Source organism: Nanorana parkeri, unplaced genomic scaffold, assembly GCF_000935625.1.
Source record: "Nanorana parkeri isolate BGI_ZX_2015 unplaced genomic scaffold, ASM93562v1 scaffold2, whole genome shotgun sequence".
NCBI lineage: Eukaryota > Metazoa > Chordata > Amphibia > Anura > Dicroglossidae > Nanorana > Nanorana parkeri.
Genome location: NW_017306270.1, coordinates 1202498 through 1220102, shown reverse-complemented (window position 1 = coordinate 1220102; position 17605 = coordinate 1202498). Strand labels below are relative to the sequence as shown.

Sequence of the window (17605 nt, the reverse complement as noted above, 5' to 3'; positions counted from 1 at the left end):
AAAAAAAATGTAAAAAATAAGGGATGATAAACGCGCAGTGAGATTATGCGCTCACCTCTGAGACTTATTCATAATTGAAACAACAGAGAGATATTAAATTCTCACATCCACCTACAATTGTGAGAGGGAAGCATAACAATAAGCAGCAACAAGAAATGCTATAAGGGTTCACCCAGAGTTCATACATAAATTAAGAGGAAAACTAGAAGCAATCGTCTATTTAATTGGGGCTCATTTTATAGCTTATCAGAGTTCCTGCACACACACACTTCAATTACAAATTAAATAAATGTAAATGAGAGATTTTGTTACTCTCAGAGTGTGGAATATTGTCAATGACTTTTAGTGCAAGTTTTAAAGTGGACCTTCTGTGTATATTACTATGTACTGTGCTATAACAGCTGCACAAATGCATGCATATTAAGGATACAAATGTAGGCTATCTAGATGAATGTGACCTAAACATTTGCATTCCTTGGCTGTTCTGGTGCTGAAAATGTTATCATGGTGGCCTGCTAGCTTACATCCAGGGCAGTCTTGGATAGAGTGGGGAAGGGCCTCTTCCTCCTACACCGCCGCAGCTGCCGCCGTCAGGCCATTGCCTACTCCTCCACCACAGCAGCTGCTGCCGCCAGGCCACGGCCTCCTCCTCCACCGCTGCAGCTGCCACCAGCCAGCCCCGGCCAGGTCTTTACCATTCTCTATGTCCCCATTAGGGAGATTCACCCCCAAAATGTATTCTGGTGATTGATGCAACCGGAACAGAAAGTTAGGGTAAATCTAAAATGTTTAAGATGTCAGAGCAAGAAGTGAGGGTATCTCATCCAACTGTATAAGTTTAAAATACCATCACATAGGAGACATTTCCTCTCTTTTCTTGTTGTATTTCCAAGGCAGGAAGTCAAGGGAAAGTTGCCCACTGGACACAGACAGCATATAAAGAAAACTGAACAGAGGTTTGAACCCTATTTACTCTATGTAAAACTAAAAACTACCTGAACAAACCCTTAAATCAGAAGACAATTGATGATTCAAAGGATAATGTTGAATACCAGTTAGAAAACGACCTCTGTTGTATTCAGATCGGCTCAAGTAAAAGTTGGGTTTACCTGGGAGAGCTCAGTATTTGAGAAGTTCTTTTTTTTTAAATATACATTGCCTAGCCAAAAAAAAAAGTCTCAACCTGGATTTTGGGCAGTGTTATGAGCTGAGGTTGCTTCAGATGGTCATGCCTAAGTTCAGTAACATTATGTCCACCCAAAAAAGTATGGATTTATCTAAGTAAATAAGTAAGAGTCTTCCATTGAATAATTAGTCTAGGTTCAGCAACGTCATGTGCCAGCTGCCTACCTGAATATACTGAAAGACCAGGTTTTCGCATCAATTGATTTGTTCTTCCCTTTTAGCACATGCATATTCCAAGATCAGAGTGCCAGGATTGTGAATGAGTAATTCAGGGAGCATGAGACTTCATTTTTAAACATGGTTTGGCCACCACAGAGTGTGATGGCACATTGGGTAAATTCCAAGATGGCAACACCAGGATTCATTGGGCTCAAATTGTGAAAGAGTGGTTCAGATGAGACATCATTGTCACACATGGATTGGCCACCACAAACCCCATTGAGAATCTTTGGGATGTGATGGAGAAGACTTTGCGCAGTGGTCTGACTCTCCCATCATCACCACAAGATGTTGGTGAAAATTTAATGCAACCCTGGATGGAAATAAATGTTGAGATGCTTATCGAAATGATACCACGGTAGATGCATGCCGTAATCAAGGCTGAAGGTGGTCCACACAAATAATAGAGTGTGTGACTTTTTTTTGGCCAGGCAGTGTATTTTTTTTATCCAGAATTACAGCATTTAAAACTCGGTATAAAAGCCAACGGAAATAATGTGAAACACTGCAACAAAACTTACCTTATCCTTTGTGGGAAAAAAAAGAAAATAAATTGTTTTTAAAGGATACAACACGCATTCCACGTTCTACTGGATCAGTAATTAGGAGACCTCTGGGAGCATAGATCTTCTCATTTTGTTCCTGGATGTATTTAGAGATTTTCTTCAAAACCTACAATACAGAAACAGATTTGAGAGGCTGGATGAGAATGAATACAGAGATTTTCTAAATAGCAGCTCTGAATTACCTAGGAAGTGTGGAAATGCCCGGAAGCTTAGACATAAGGTCTGGTAAAAGTAATAGTAACCAATGCAATATCATACCAAATAATAAGAATATATATATTTATAACTATAATACTACTAATATTATTAATAATATTTGTAAGAATTATAATAACTGTTATTATTATCAGGGCCATCCCTATAATGAGGCAGCCTGAGGCAGTAGCCGCAGGCGCCATCTAGGTGGGTCACGTGGGAAAGGGGGTGGGTGGCATGTGTGCCTGCTGCCCTCTGTATGGTCAGAGCATCCCACGCTGTCCGGTGTCTGCCCAACTCACTGACATCACTGGTTGCCAGGAGCTGAGCGGGACACTCAGGCTGGCATCCCACCCAGCTCCTGGCAACCATTGACATCAGTGAGAGCTGGAAGGGATGCCGGGAGCCAGTGCATCACTTGCGCTGGAGGTTCTGTGCATCAACTCTCTGCCAGCAGTAACAAGCACCACCAGCACCCCCTTCCTGGTACCGTTCAATGCCAGTGATCACCTTTACCAACTCTTCAACTCCACCCTCCCCCCAGACCATGCTCCACCAACACACCTCCTGATTATTATTATATATGAAGTGTGTGCCATATTTCAGGTCTTGTGTCATGAAGATCTTGTAGCAATTGCAGTTTTGGTGGAGCTGAAGCAAAGTTTTCAAAGTTATCTTTGTCCCTACCAACTACCTGGCTACACAGTGTGGCAGAGATGGTGCATTTCAAGGGTAACAACAAAGATTCAGGAATTAATCTGAAAACGGTATCCAAATAATTTAACACAAAGGCAAAGTACAGATTTGGGAAGTGTTCTACCTGCCAAAATAAGTCATGGCTAGCACCAATGTATGCCTACCTGCAAACTGTGTCTCCATTGTATGGACCAGCAGCCACCCACTGATTTCACTTATTGGACAAAGAATACTTGTAATCATTGTTCAGATTGTATACAAAGCAAAACTTTTCTAAACTAGAATGTTCCTGGAGAGAAATCTACCTACGTATCTACCCCATTACCAGCTCCTCTCTTTTCTCTTCAGGATCTGGGAACTGGACCAAATCCTTTAGAACATTATACTGTAAGGGGCTATTCTGGGCCTTTCTATCAAAAGGGTTTTGAGGAGCTCAATGTTGAGACTTAAACACTTCAGGACACAAGTGAAGAACACACACTGAGCCAATTAAAGGAAAAAAACATACACATCCCAAGAAAAGATCTGTTTCAAGGGACAGGAGAAGAGGTTTTACAGTTCAAAGTGGAGACAATGAAAAAAATGTTTAGAAGGGCATTGATGAGTATGAGGTATGAGCTGCGTAGAAGCAACCTACACTAGGCTCACACACAACCGTCTTATGAGCTTTAGAATGATCATAAAGAAAGGAATGAGCTACTGAGTTCTATTTTAAAGGGGTATTAAACCCTCACATATTTTGCATATGTTTACTGTTAGCAAGCAGTGGATATATGCAAAACGATTAAAAAAAAAAAAGAACTTTCCCAAAGGGTTAATACTTACCTGTGTCTCCGCCGCACGCTCCCGTCCGAACATCTGAAAATTTCTCGGCCGGCCGCAAATGATCTTGGGGCGGGCGCATGCGCAGTTAAGATGTTCGGCCGGGAGACAAGGAAAGACACAAGGTAAGTCTATGGAGCAGCGTGCACCTGCACAGACTCTGTGGGTTATGGGAGAAGAGGAGGACAGAGGAGTCAGCGCTGGATCGGAGACCCGGACCAGCGCTGGAGGGACAGCTAAAAACCTAGGTAAGAAGAAGATTGGATTAAGAGGCATCATTTAAGGTAAGCCCTTAAGTTAGCACCGGGGGGTTGACTTTTGCCCTTAATGTCACTTTAAGTCACCAATGCAAAATTCTGGAAAGGTTGGTAATATTAATACGTGTCTTAAATAAGAAAGTTTAGCACTCCAGTAAATGAAAAGTGAAAGCCAATTAAAAAACAAAACAAATACATCGAAAAATACATTGTATGGTTGAACTGATCCAAGGCTACAACCTAAAATATAATTTTAAAAACTAACAGAATATGAAAAAAGATAAAAGAAAGGAATAAAAAAATACAAAAAAGGAAAACATGTAAAAAAAACATGAAAAAGGAAGAAAACAAAGAGGAAAAAAAAAGAGAAAAAAAAAAGAATAAAGAGAACCACCGAATGAATGAACAAATAAAAAGAGACCAGGGATATAAACCAGATGTGAACAACAAGATTGAATAAAGGAAAAATCTAAACCCAACAAGACTGATGAAGAGTGTTCCAAGTCATTCAAGTCTGGAGCAGCAATGAGAAATGCTGTCCATTAGTGTTCATCTAAAGTTGACTAAACACCTTACAATCCTATTGTATAATCTACCAACGAGTGAATGTGGGAGGGCCTACCCAAACAATCTTCAATTTGCAGCCAAACTGGTAGCTCCTCATACTAGACTGATCTTGATCAAAGTAATGTCTGGGTACATGGGCTTCTGTTTCAGAACTGATTTTCTCACTATACAAATCAATAGGAATGAAAAGAAAAAAACAGCTTGAAGCAGCTCAATGCAGCTGAAGAGGTGAATTGCAGGTCAGTAGGAGGTCAGATGCACTAGTGAAGGAACTCAGATGGAACACAGAAGCAGAATTTACTGTATTTGTCCATCATACAAGTCTTACAGGTGATTGGATTGTTACATGTATTGTCATCTGAATATGGAGGTTTGTAGTCCTTGTCAGTGTATGAGCCTCCCTGGGAACAGGACAAATGTTAGTGAGCTTCAATTCAATGAATGATGAACTGCAAAGACTTTTGGAAATCACAGTCAAAAATCAGAAGTAGCTTAGCAAAATTTCAGACAAATTTTGAGAGCCTGTGGCAAAGAAGATCAGAGGTAACTGTCACCACTGGGGGAACGACGATATAAGATGTGCAAAACACCACAACTGGCCCTTCATGGTTTGAAAAAACAAAAATATCACTGCAGAGCACTACAAGGTGACTGAATCTGGATCTGAAAAACGACAAGTTCAGCAATATATTTCTGACACTTATCTTTGAGCCCGACCTGCTATTACGGATATCTCACATGTAAAGTTGATGACCAGCAATTGTGTTTTTCGGATAAAGCTTGTAGGAGTATTAATGTTTAACTAAACCTTCCAATAAAATGAATGTTTTAAAAAACACTCCGATGGTTAAAGTAAAGTAGCGGTGGGTACTTTACAACACACACAGGGGCCATGGGAAACAAATATAGCCGCCCTCCAGAAGGAAGGACAGTGTCAGCACCAATTCAGAGATGATTGGAGGATCTCCAGCCGAGTGATACACAAATAACATACATTTATGTTAGTTAGGGTACTTGGATGTATTTTTAATATTTAACTCCTGAGTTTAGTGCCACTTTAATACTAACCTAGCATACTGGATCACTCGAAGAGCTACCTCCTCCAAGCGAATCTTCAGTATCTGACACTTCCAAGTGTGTCAACCAGGGACGTGGAGGAAGGAGAGGCAGAGCCTCACCTAGTATTATGAAGAAAAAGATGTCAGCTTCAAGTCTGAAGCTGCCAGCTTTTTCTCCATTCAGAGAGGCTTCTATCAGGTTACACAGCAGGGAGAGCCTCCCCTGTGTAACCTGTCATGGATGGGTTAAAGGATTACAGGCATCGCTGCATCCGACTTTTGACAGGTAGTTAGGTTAGACAACAGTGGACTTCCCAACTGCTTGTGTAATCTAACTTGGTGAGGCAAGAGCTGTCACAGCCTCTACTGTGTTAGAGGAGTGCTCTGTGAATGGCTTGGACCAATGGCAAAGCACCAAGTTGTCCAATCAAAAAACAAACAGTGAGGACATCGATCTCGATGCCTCACCAGTGATGAGCAAGTGAGGGACAGGGAGACTCCTCTCTGTCTCCTTCCTTCCTCCTCCCCACATAGCTTGGTTCCCGAGCTGGGGGTGGGGCTTCGGCAGGATGGGGAGGACCTTCACCAGGCCAGGGCGGGGCTTCGGTGGGACGGGGCAGGGCTTCAGCGGGCTGGGGGATGCCTCATCTAGCACAGAAGGCACGCCATGTCACTCGTGTCAACAGTCTGTGTTTTTACCTTCGCCAGGGGGCTAGACTGTGCAGCAGGAGACAAGGCGCCAAACACACCCAGAAGTGTGTTGTATGGGAAAGTTTCTTTGGATGCCATCACCGTTCAACAGAGTGAAGGTCTTCTTTTGCAGATCTTTTTAATTATTTTTTTAAAGGCGATGAAAGAGCGGCTTGAGGGTATCTTCCTAGGTTTTAGACATGAGGAATTTTGGAAATAGCAGGTTATTATAAGGCATGGCTAAATAACTAAAAGGAATGGTGTGATTTGGTAATGTTGACATGCACTGTATCGATCCATGTGATTTTAATAAAAGGTCCACTTCATACCGAACTGTACAGGAAATGCGTTAACGTGTTTTACTAGAATGTTACTTGTGACAGAGGAATGGATCTATATAAAAGTTCAGGATCCCTTCCTGCTACATAATGTATCCTTTCTCAGTATCAACTAAGGTTGAAGTGGGAACAGGATCTGCTGGGAAATTAATTTCCAGCTTACAAAGGTTGAGTTTGCTTTGGACCAATGCCCAGATTGACGGTGTGATATAAAGAGATTGGGCAATTAGCTGAGCTTGCTGAGTGCCTGCATGTTGAGACAACCTTTCCCAAGCGTTTGAAGGAAGGATTAAATTTGCTCACCAAGAAATAGATGGATAAGATGGATAATAAGATGAAATACCAAGCCTGACGTGCGACTCCATCCTGCTCTCAAAAGTTTAGCTGTGTCGATTTTGGACATAGTTCAAAGCTGTAACGTAGCGTTGATACTCGGCTACTCTCTACAAAATGTAAATCCTTTTCTGTACAAGCCAGTTTCCCTTTGGTAAAAAGTCGAACTATAAGCAGATTTCCCACCAATAACTTCCTTTCAAACACACTGAGCAAAGTGTAAGGTCACATCCCGGGCTAAGAAGCATTTCCGCTCTCTGATATGAATATGGACCAAACATGAGACCATCATCGCTTTACAAACTGCTTTATACTAAAAACTATAAAAATGGCTGCAGAATTGTTCTGTGCATTTACTATATGTGCATTTATTCTTTAACAAATGCACAAGGCTCATATAGTAAACAAAGAACTGTCTTTACCTTCTCTGACTGATACAAATCCTCCTTCATTTGTGTCTCACACGTTCCCCCTCCCAGACACTGCAGCTCAGTGCGTGGGATTCAGCAACAGAAGTACTGCCAATCCAGAAAGCAGTGGATGAGACTAGGTGCTGACTGACAAGCTAATGGCTTGTGAATCAGCAGTGGTAATGCTAATAGTCACACCCCATGCTTGCCCATGCCCCATTTTTTCACCCCACTGTAGTGTAAGCAGGCACAGCCTACATGAGGGTGGCATCTCTGCTTTGAATTCAGGAGTAGTGCAGCATTGTTGCTTCCCCGTCATAGGAAGCTGCATTAGGTGGACTTCACTGGCAGGATCCGCAGGCACTTGTGGGACTTTCCAGGGTAGCTAAGAGAAAACTAGAAGTGGAGATACACTTATAAGTAAATGTTGCTGCACATACACTATTGTTTAGTGTTGGGCTATAGTTCTACTTTAAGCAGTGTTAAATATAAAGTTTAGTGTTCTCAGGTTCTGTACAAGTGTACATTTACATGTATCTTAAAAACTCCTTTGTCTCGGATAGCATAGAGAAGGATTAAAACCCCTGTTGTTAATTTTTTTGAGATTTGTGATTTTTTGAGATTTCCCTTTAGGTTTTGTCCCTTAGGCACAACAGGAAGTGAGCAGACATCCCTTTAACTTTAGGGAAATCCACAATTCCAAAAAGTCCCAAAGACAACCACAAATTTGGGGTTGTCTTTCACATTCAGCAGCAGTGACGGATGTTATCAGGGTAATTCTCCACAGAGAAGGCACAGACGGCAATACAAACCTTTACAGGGGTGCTAACGCTTGTCTACTATATCCAGTCTGTCACCTTGCCTATACACAGTGCATTTCAATATGGGGTACATATAACCTCTTCCTTGGATGCAGTGTAGGTAAGTGAAGGGGAAAATACATCAATTTGTTATCAGATCCAACACGGAGCTTATAAAGGGTTTGGACCCCTGGTTCAGACAGAAGAACAGAACTGCGGTGGTGGAAGTGGTTGTGTGTTGGAGACAGGGGTGGTATGTCATAGTGGGGGTTGTTTTTTCAAGAGACTTTGTCATGTATTCCTGAATGGCCAAAGTGACTGAGTCTCTTAAAAAAAATACACAAACTTAGATTACCTTTTCATAGTGTGTCTCCATACAGAGGAAGATGAAATAAGCTGTAGCACAAGCTAGGCATCCCTCTAGATAAGAGCTACCTCCGATCTTCTCAGCCTCCATATAGTACAGATTGAGAGTCTTCACCGTCTCCTCAAAAAACTGCTTCTCAATCTGATGAAAACATAAGAACAGAGAACATTTGAAAAATGTACGTGAACCGATAACATGATATTTTATTATAACACATCATTATTCAGACAGAGTCATGGAAAAGACTTGGAGACTGCAGACATGGTACAGGAGATGGTCAGGGCCATTGACATTTTACTGTAGCATAATACAGTATATATACACTGCCTGGCCCCCTAAAAAAAGTCTCACACTCTAATATTTCATTGGACCACCTTTAGGTTTGATTATGGCACACATTCACTGTGTGTGGCGTCCTCTCCATAATATTATATAAGGTCATTTATTTCCATCCAGAGTTGTATTAATTTTTCCCCAAGATCTTGTAGTGATGATGGGAGAGTCAGAGCACTGCGTAAAGTCTTCTCCAGCACATCCCAAAGATTCTCAATGGGGTTAAGGTCTGGACTCTGTGGTGGCCAATCCATGTGTGACAATGATGTCTCATGCTCCCTGAACCACTCTTTCACAATTTGAGCCCGATGAATCCTGTCATTGTCATCGTGGAATATGCCCAATGTGCCATCAGGGAAGAAAAGAAATCCATTGATGGAAAAACCTGATCATTCAGTATATTCAGGTAGACTGCTGACCTCATTTTTGTGGGCACATAACATTGCGGAACCTGGACCTATTCTCCATTGGAAGGCTCTGATCTATATGCTTAGCTGAGTCCAGGTGATACGTTGTTGTTTTTTGGACAGGCAGTGTATTTTTTTTTCTATTTATTATTTGTGGTTGTTTGGGGATTTTAGGGGCAGCCGGAACTCCCCCATAATGAGTAAATTGACCACCACTGCTATTTCACACAGGTTTCATCTCATAAAAGGTAATCCAAAGAACAATGTTTACAGAACGCTTCAAACAACATTCCTATACCCTTAAAAGACCCTCATGCTCTAGTCTGGGAGTGTTGACTAGAGATTAGATTCATGGCTGTAGATTTAACAAAATGTTAAGAGGAAATAACAGGCTTTTAGCAACCCTCAACACTATACAGTAAACTCCCTGTTATCCGGCATCCAGGGGGATTGGTAGATTCTGGGTGAATGTCATTTCTGGTTGCTTGAGAGTTACTATTAAAAATAGGTCTAACTAATGCCATACCCGATAATATACCCTGGGCCGGGTGTCATGTCATCATCACGCATGCGCAGCCATATGATTGAGGCTTTCCAACGGTCATCTTGGTGATGGACGATGGCAGAGAGAGAAGGGGACGTTCACCCGGCTGGATGAGGTATGCCGCTGGGTCCCCTCCCCTTTCTTGACACTGTTGGGCTCTCGGTCCATGACCAAGTGCCCAACTTTTTAGAGGAGGTGACACCAAAATGACTGTCAGTCATTTTGGTGTCACCCCTGCAATGGTATCCCCCAGGTGCAGGCCTCACCCCCCTTGTGACGCCACTGAATATACCATATCATAACATAAACTCTGTATTGACTTCATATTATTATTGAAATGCAGGAATCAAAAGCATTAGACGATAATTTCCAGGATAATACATGCCGCAGATCAGCAAAACATTGGGTACACAGGGGACTTTTTTTATGGTTAGATGAGAGTTCTGCTTAGTTGAATACCGGATAACTGAGAGTTTACTGTATTAAGTACTCCCAGACCAGGACTGAAAGCCGCTTCCAAAAATGTTGAAAACATTGTAAAGGCTTTCCGTACACACTGGTCTTTGGACCAGCATTTTCTGTGTGAACTGAAAGCAAGGCAGTCACGGACAATATTATTATTCTGGGCAGGTGTTTTAGGAGATTTCTAACCCTCCCAATTTAAGAAACCAAAATAAAAATGGTTAATATGTTATATTTAGGCAGCTAAACAGCTCTTAAAAACAATAAAAAAAGCTCTAGTTACCATCTTTAAAATTCATGGCTACATTTGAACTCCAGCTCTGCAATTAGATAATACCATTAACATAACAGCATACATACATCAGTCTTTCCTTAGCAGCACAGTTACTGAAGCAAAGCCAATATACATGAACAAGATGGGAAGGTAATGCAATTACCTTATTTTCCCCGGGCTGATAAGTACATTTCCATCACTATTAATATAGGAGGTTTCCTTTATTGCTAGTCACACAGCCAAATCTTTCAATAAGCTCAGTTGACTTACCTCTGGTACCCAGGGCCGGATCTCCCACAATGCCAACCAAGGCCCTGCCTCAGGGCAGCATGTAGTAGAGGGGCAGCAGGGGTGTGGAATTCATATCTTCTGATGCACGGGCGGGTAGTGGTTTTCTATATTTAGCAGTACTAAATGTACAGCGAGGAACCCGCCGCTTGTTTTGTACAAGTGATGTCGGCGACATTGTATGCAGCCTGCAGGTCTGCCATTCTCCATGGGGGGGTTGTCGGGTAGGGGGGCGCATTGAGGAACCTGGCCTTGGGGCAGCAGAGAGAGCAAATCCGGCCCTGGTGGTACCACTTAAAGCAGGTGTAGGAAACCTCAGCACACCAGGTGTGGTAAAGCTACAAATTCCATCACACCTCTTCCTCTGGGGGTCAGGTCTGTAGATGTCAGAGTCTTGCAATGCCTCATGGAACCTGTAGCTTCACCACAACTGGAGTGTAGAGGTTGCCTAGCCCTGACTTAAAGCATCACAGGGTAGGCAACAAACTAAAATGCTGCAATAGGCATGTAAAGAAGACATCCTCCTGTATCTGAATTTACTTCTTGATGTGTCCTGGAGCATCCCTGGATCCCTGAAATCCTGTATACCCCAAAGTGTAAATACAAGCTTGAAGTAGGAAACTTGGAGGCTGACCCACCCTGCTCTCCTCCCCTGCTTCACTATTGGTTACTGTGCTTCCCTAATACATTGAAGGACCCATAGTGAAGCAGGAAAGGTGGGAGGTGGCGGACCAGCCATCAACCCTTCTGTCCCAAAGTGGTATTTGCTTATCAGGGATTCCTCACCTGCTCCAGAAGAGACTGGAGCATGTGTGTGGTACAGAAGGGTTACAATATGTGCAGGTACTGAGGGGTTAAGATTCATGTTGCAGTTTTACAGACTTCTGTTTACTTTAAAGTAATAAATGATTAAATTACACTATCAGAACATTGCATGCTGTCATTGACGCCTACAATAATGTGAAAATGTGTCACCTGACTCAAGTGGTATGTCATTCCAACTTGCTTGCTTATTAGCACTTGCCAAGAGCTGCAGGATGCAGCCAAGAGGTAAGTCACAATATGTAAAAAGCATTAATAGAAAAAGTCTAGAAAACAGATGCGTGCCTCAGTCATCTCAGTATAAATGTTTTCAATATGTTTTAAATATTTGGCTGCAACAAAAGGCAGATTGTTCACCGAAGGCCATGATAAATGTGTATATTGATGTGTTGTCACTGTGTCAACCTGATGAAAGGGCCCTACGTGACCCCGGAATGTTGTTTGGGACATTATGTGACAGTATAATAAAGCACGAAAAAAGAAAGAAAGAAAAAAGCTTGCATGTGTGTGCTGGTGATCAACTCATCTTCACTCTGATGTCTGCACTGCGCTATCCGTGATATCATTGACAGACAGGGGTCAGCGCATGCTGAAGCGCACAGTGTGCAGAAGTCTGTGCCAACTGTCTGCAGAGTCAATAGCTACAGACCTCCAAACTTCATGTGGCCTTCAGATTGGCCCAACAACAGTGTGTAGAGAGCTTCATGGAATGGGTTTCCATGGCCGAGCAGCTGCATCCAAGCCTTACATCACCAAGTGCAATGCAAAGCGTCCGATGCCGTGGTGTAAAGCACGCCGCCACTGGACTCTAGAGAATTGGAGACGTGTTCTCTGGAGTGACAAATCACGCTTCTCTGTCTGGCAATCCGATGGATGTGTCTGGGTTGGCGGTTGCCAGGAGAACGGTACTTGCCTGACTGCATTGTGCCAAATATAAAGTTTGGTGGAGGGGGGATTATGGTGGGGGGTTGTTTTTCAGGGATTGGCCTTGGCCCCTTAGTTCCATTGAAGGGAACTCCTAAGGCATCAGCATACCAAGACATTTTGGACAATTTAATGTTCCCAATTTTGTGGGAGGAGTTTGGGGATGGCCCCTTCCTGTTCCAAAATGACTGCGCACCAGTGCACAAAGCAGGGTCCATAAAGACATGGATGAGCGAGTTTGGGGTGGAGGAACTTGACTGTCCTGCACCTCAACCCGATAGAACACCTTTGGGATGAATTAGAGCAGAGACTGCGAGCCCGGCTTTCTCCTCCAACATCAGTACCTGACCTCACAAATAGTCCAACATTCCCATAGACACACTCCTAAACCTGGTGGATGCCTTCCCAGAAGAGTTTAAGCTGTTATAGCGGCAAAGGGCGGGCCACCTCAATATTGAACCCTACGGACTAAGACTGGGATGCCATTAGAGTTCATGTGTGTGTAAAGACTGGTGTCCCAATACTTTTGGCAATATAGTGTATATACACACACATAGAGTATTGTTTAAATAGAAAAAAACTAAAACACATCAATATTTGCTGTACCAACCATTTGCAGTGACAGGTGTTGGCTGTATTTTTTGGACATTTACATTCTGGTTTTGTCCAGAAGGACTTAAAGCATGACCCAAGACACCATGAAAAAGCCATTGAGACCACGAACAGGGGGGGCATTTAATCAGTGACAAAGGCCACAGAACTGCTGGACTTTTCAAAGGCAGAAATCTCCAGGCTGTACAATGAACAGAACACAAAACCTGTCAACCAAGCATGTGCCGCTATGTGGGAGCCAGCTCTTGGCACACGAAATGGGAGCCATCAAGTGACCCAGGCCATAGCTGCAAATCCCCAAAGAACAAACCCTAAGATGATAAAACAATTTCAAGTTTTCAAGGCCTAATACTGGAATGCAGAATGAGTCACACTCAGGACTGTATGGGGGATATTAGCAACTGACCAAAAATGGTGCCTACCTGCCCATGCTGGAAATCTTTGCAGTAGTCCTAAAAACATTTGGTCTGGTGTATACACTTTCCAGCTGCATGCTGGTAGATGTATGTTGGCTATGCACACACACCAACTTTGTAGCTTTTTTTTCTTCTTTCCTCATAATTTTCATTTGCCATTATTTTCTTTGGACTTGTTTTCAATTCAATAGAAATGATGATCCATGAGTTATGGTGCCATTTCTTTTCAATGGCTCCCTAAGGCAGCACTTGTGTTGTGGTGCGCTGTAATGGGGAAATGCTCTATGTCCTGTTTAGTTGCATTGAGGTGTGTTGGCAGCTCATTCAAAATGAATCCAAAATTAAAGGCATTCATGAAAGCTTCGGGGGTTTTGCACACTTTAGCTATGTGTTGCAGTGTGTTAATTACTTTGTGTGTTGTGCTAGGGCAGTCCAATCATTATGAATGGGCTGCCAATGCACCACAGTGGATCAATAAATGAATAAGACCTTATTTTAGCAACACAGCACGATGCATGGTATGAAATGAATGTTGTGGTGCACTGCTGTGCCTTGTACTCTTACGGTAGAGTGCATTGGGGTGCCGTTCACAATGAATGGCACCACAATGCACCGCACACAATGCAAGTGTGTTGCAGTGCAAAGTAAAGGTGTGAATGGGCCGTTCGTGATATGAACTGATATGGTCATGTTGCAATGGTAATGGCGCAGCTTTGGGATGCACTGATGTCTGCATGGTCATTAATCCAAAGATGCTGCAGGACTCTTAAAGAGAGTCTCTACCAAAAAATGTGGGAAGCTCTTATCAGCTGCATTGTATCAATCCAGAATGAGGATTCTACTTTCCTGACCACTGACTGGATAATGCAATTACCCACCAGAGCGGTACACTACACTAGTTATTGGGGCATAAATAAAATATGTTACAAAGACTTGCACTGACTGTAACACACATATTTCATAAGAACTGTCTTTTAAATATTAGCAGGGCCACCAAGGATTAGGCTTTGAGTAAGTAACACAGTAATGTTAAAAGAAGACGTCCGGGCAGTTGAAAAATGAACCCTTGCAGTAGGGCTTACTCCGCACTGCAAGGGTTAACTGCTCATTTTGGTCTAGGGTCTAAAGTCAAGGAGAAATAGTCACTGATTCTCAGTCCGGCTTGCACTCTACACTGGTCCCCACAGCCTCTTCTCCCCTAGTCTCCAGCGGTTTAAGGACCCATGACTTCAGAGGGAGGCAGAGGTGTATGGTCATTACCACGGGACCAATGTTTAGATGAGTATATCTTTATTTAATGCCCCAGCCTAGAACAACAAAAGCACTTAACCCTTGTAGTGCAGGGATAGCTCCACTGAAAGGGTTAATTTCTTTTAACTGCCCGGAGTTCTTCTTTAAAAAAGAACACTGTTTCCTACACAAGAAGTGGCAGATGCTTTAGGAAGTGTCTGCCACTTTCTGTGTATGTGCACTTATTTCAGCAGCACTGCACATCACTGCTCAGAGTGGGCTTTTTAATGATGACAATGTTGTAACGATGAGAGTCAGCGTGACTACTCATGGTATTTAGTGATGAGCTGGGGCTTGGTATAAACCCATTTCGGCCAAGCCTGCTCCTAACTGTGACTGGCACCCCTCCTCATCCAGCCCAATCAGTTGCACCAATTGAGCATTCCCTGCTTCTTTGTGATGTGTAGCGGGTGGGGAATCCGCCAGCCAACAACTTTTTGGGCCGGGAGTGGGTGCGTTGGTTACAATTTTCAGTGGCTTTGGGCAAATGGGGTTTGCATCAAGCCCCACCTCATCACTAACCGTCTCCATCGGAAGCCCATGTGACAAGGTGACAACGCAGGATTGCAATTATTGGAAGACAATAACTGAAGGTTGACACCCTCTAAGAGGAAGCGCCTGAACAATGAGCTTCATGGCAGGATCACCAGGGATTTTTTTTTAAATAAGAACTCCGTCCAAACCTTTTCTTATCGCTTGCAGTAGGGCTACCCCTGCACTGCAAGGGTTAAGTGTTCATTTTGGTCTAGATGCAAAAATAACAAAGATATACTCATTCGAACCTTGCAGCCGGCCGGCTGTTACCAGGGCCGTATTTCCCTCAAGGCCACCAAGGTCCAGCTTTTGGGTGGCAGGCAATAGAGGGGCGGCAGGGGTGTGGAATTCCTATCTCCCGACGCCCGGGACATGCAGTTCCGGGCGCCAGGCGGGTAGTTGTTTACTACATTTAGCCCTGCTTTGGGCAAGCAGAGCTAAATGTACAGCGGGTAAGCTCTTGTTTTGTACAAGTGATGTAGCCGAGATCACTTGCATGCAGCCTGCAGGTCTGTCGTCCCCCCGCGATCTTTAGCCTGCTGCAGTGGAGGGGAAGAGAGGCTGTAAGTACTAGTCTAATGGCCAGCCGAGTCCAATGAGAGGGTGAGCATAACATTTTTATTTCAGCCCCTGGACAAAAACAAGCATGTAACCCTTGCAGTGCGCGGGTAGCCCAACTGCAAGGGTTAAGAAAAGTCTTGCTCAGAGTTCTTCTTTAATGAAAGCTGCAGATTTATAAAGATTGAAAAGGACACTACTGCGATAAAGAATAAAGGAGATTTTTATGATTGGGTATCTATATACTTTCAGGAACAGCACCAGATGATATAAATGTCTCTTTTCCTTCACGGCATAACTTCTAATTCTCTAATTTGTACTCTTTTTTTTTTCCTATTTCCTTATTGTAATTCGGTTCACATTGTATTCTCCTTTGCTCTGTCAAATATAATACATCTAACTAGATGGAGTGTTCTTACATCTCCTAAAAAGTCCTCCTCTGGAGCAATTTCTGCCTACTGTATGTCCAAGTTCATTTCTGTAATTAGAGCAAAAATGGCAGAACTGGATGTCTTTCCTCGGACCCCCCATGGCTATTCTTCCACTCTAAAGAAAGATGCCCCCCCCCTTGGAGTCTTCTGCTCTATTGATTAATGACTAATCTCCAATCTGACAAGCAGTTAAAGGACCCCAGACACTTCCCAGCATTAGCAGCAGGCATGAAATCCCTTGCAAGCGTCCCAAAATAGAATGTGTAAATCAACAGAGGACATAAGTGTGACAATATATCCCCGTTCGTACGGCGCTTAACACAAACAAGTGATTCATGTCACAGACCATGCAAAGAACAGATGCAGTTTGTACCATGGCTCTGGAAAGAGAAAATATCCATATGGCAACACTTGGCATGGATTGTTAACACGCACATCAACATTACAATATAGGGATAGAAACCATTAGAGGCGTTGACATTGCAGCCCACTTTTTGATGTCATGAATGAAACTTGCTACACTTGCTTATATCTGCAGGTTTATTTGAAGACAAAACTTTTTAGTTCTGGATAGAGTGGAGAGGTAGTAAAACAGCTGTCTAGTTTTTAGTCCTCATTCACACCATCTCGTAGCAGATCCACATGTTCACGGGGCTTTGTTTCCCACATTTGGTGTGCATCCCTATTCATTTTAATGGGTGACAACACTGCACCGAAAGGGGCTCTTGTGGCAAAATCTGCTACATGAGTTTCGTGCTTTTTCCCCGGCCACCTTTTGGGGTGCCATTAAGTAGTAATGGCACAGCAAGTGCACTGTACATTCTGGATGCATTCCATGAACACGTGCCAAAGCGCTTGTTTTTTCCGAGTTTGCTGTGTGTTCACGGTACACGATGGTGTGAATGGGGACTAACGGGGACACAGATAGTAGTCCCTGTTCACATTATCATGTGCCATAAACGTACAGCAGAAACAGGAACCATACCGCACTCCTTACCGGGATTCCCACTTGATGAAGATGGGTGCTTGAAATGACTGCGGATGGCACCGCCACACATGAACAATAGAAAAATGTCACCAGCACACCATAAGTTGAAAAAGCAAAATATTTTATTGCCAATAGCTGTATCTCATACTTACTCTACCCAAAACAAAACAAAAAAAAGTTTTGGCTTCAGTTGTACTTAAAGTAAAAGCAATGGCCATT

At 43.0% G+C, this 17605-nt stretch overlaps 1 protein-coding gene across 2 annotated transcripts in view; it reads right to left on the bottom strand.

Annotated features, from left to right (window-relative positions):
- The window catches only part of GOLGA7B (golgin A7 family member B), a 35312-nt gene that overhangs the window by 3919 nt on the left and 13788 nt on the right, over window positions 1-17605 (bottom strand). For both annotated transcript variants that reach the window (XM_018560220.1, XM_018560302.1), the window contains exons 3-4: window positions 8492-8644; window positions 1975-2076 (exon numbers count right to left, since the gene is read on the bottom strand). In XM_018560220.1, the coding sequence (XP_018415722.1) occupies window positions 1975-2076; window positions 8492-8644 (255 nt within the window). The remainder of the gene's footprint in view (window positions 1-1974; window positions 2077-8491; window positions 8645-17605) is intronic.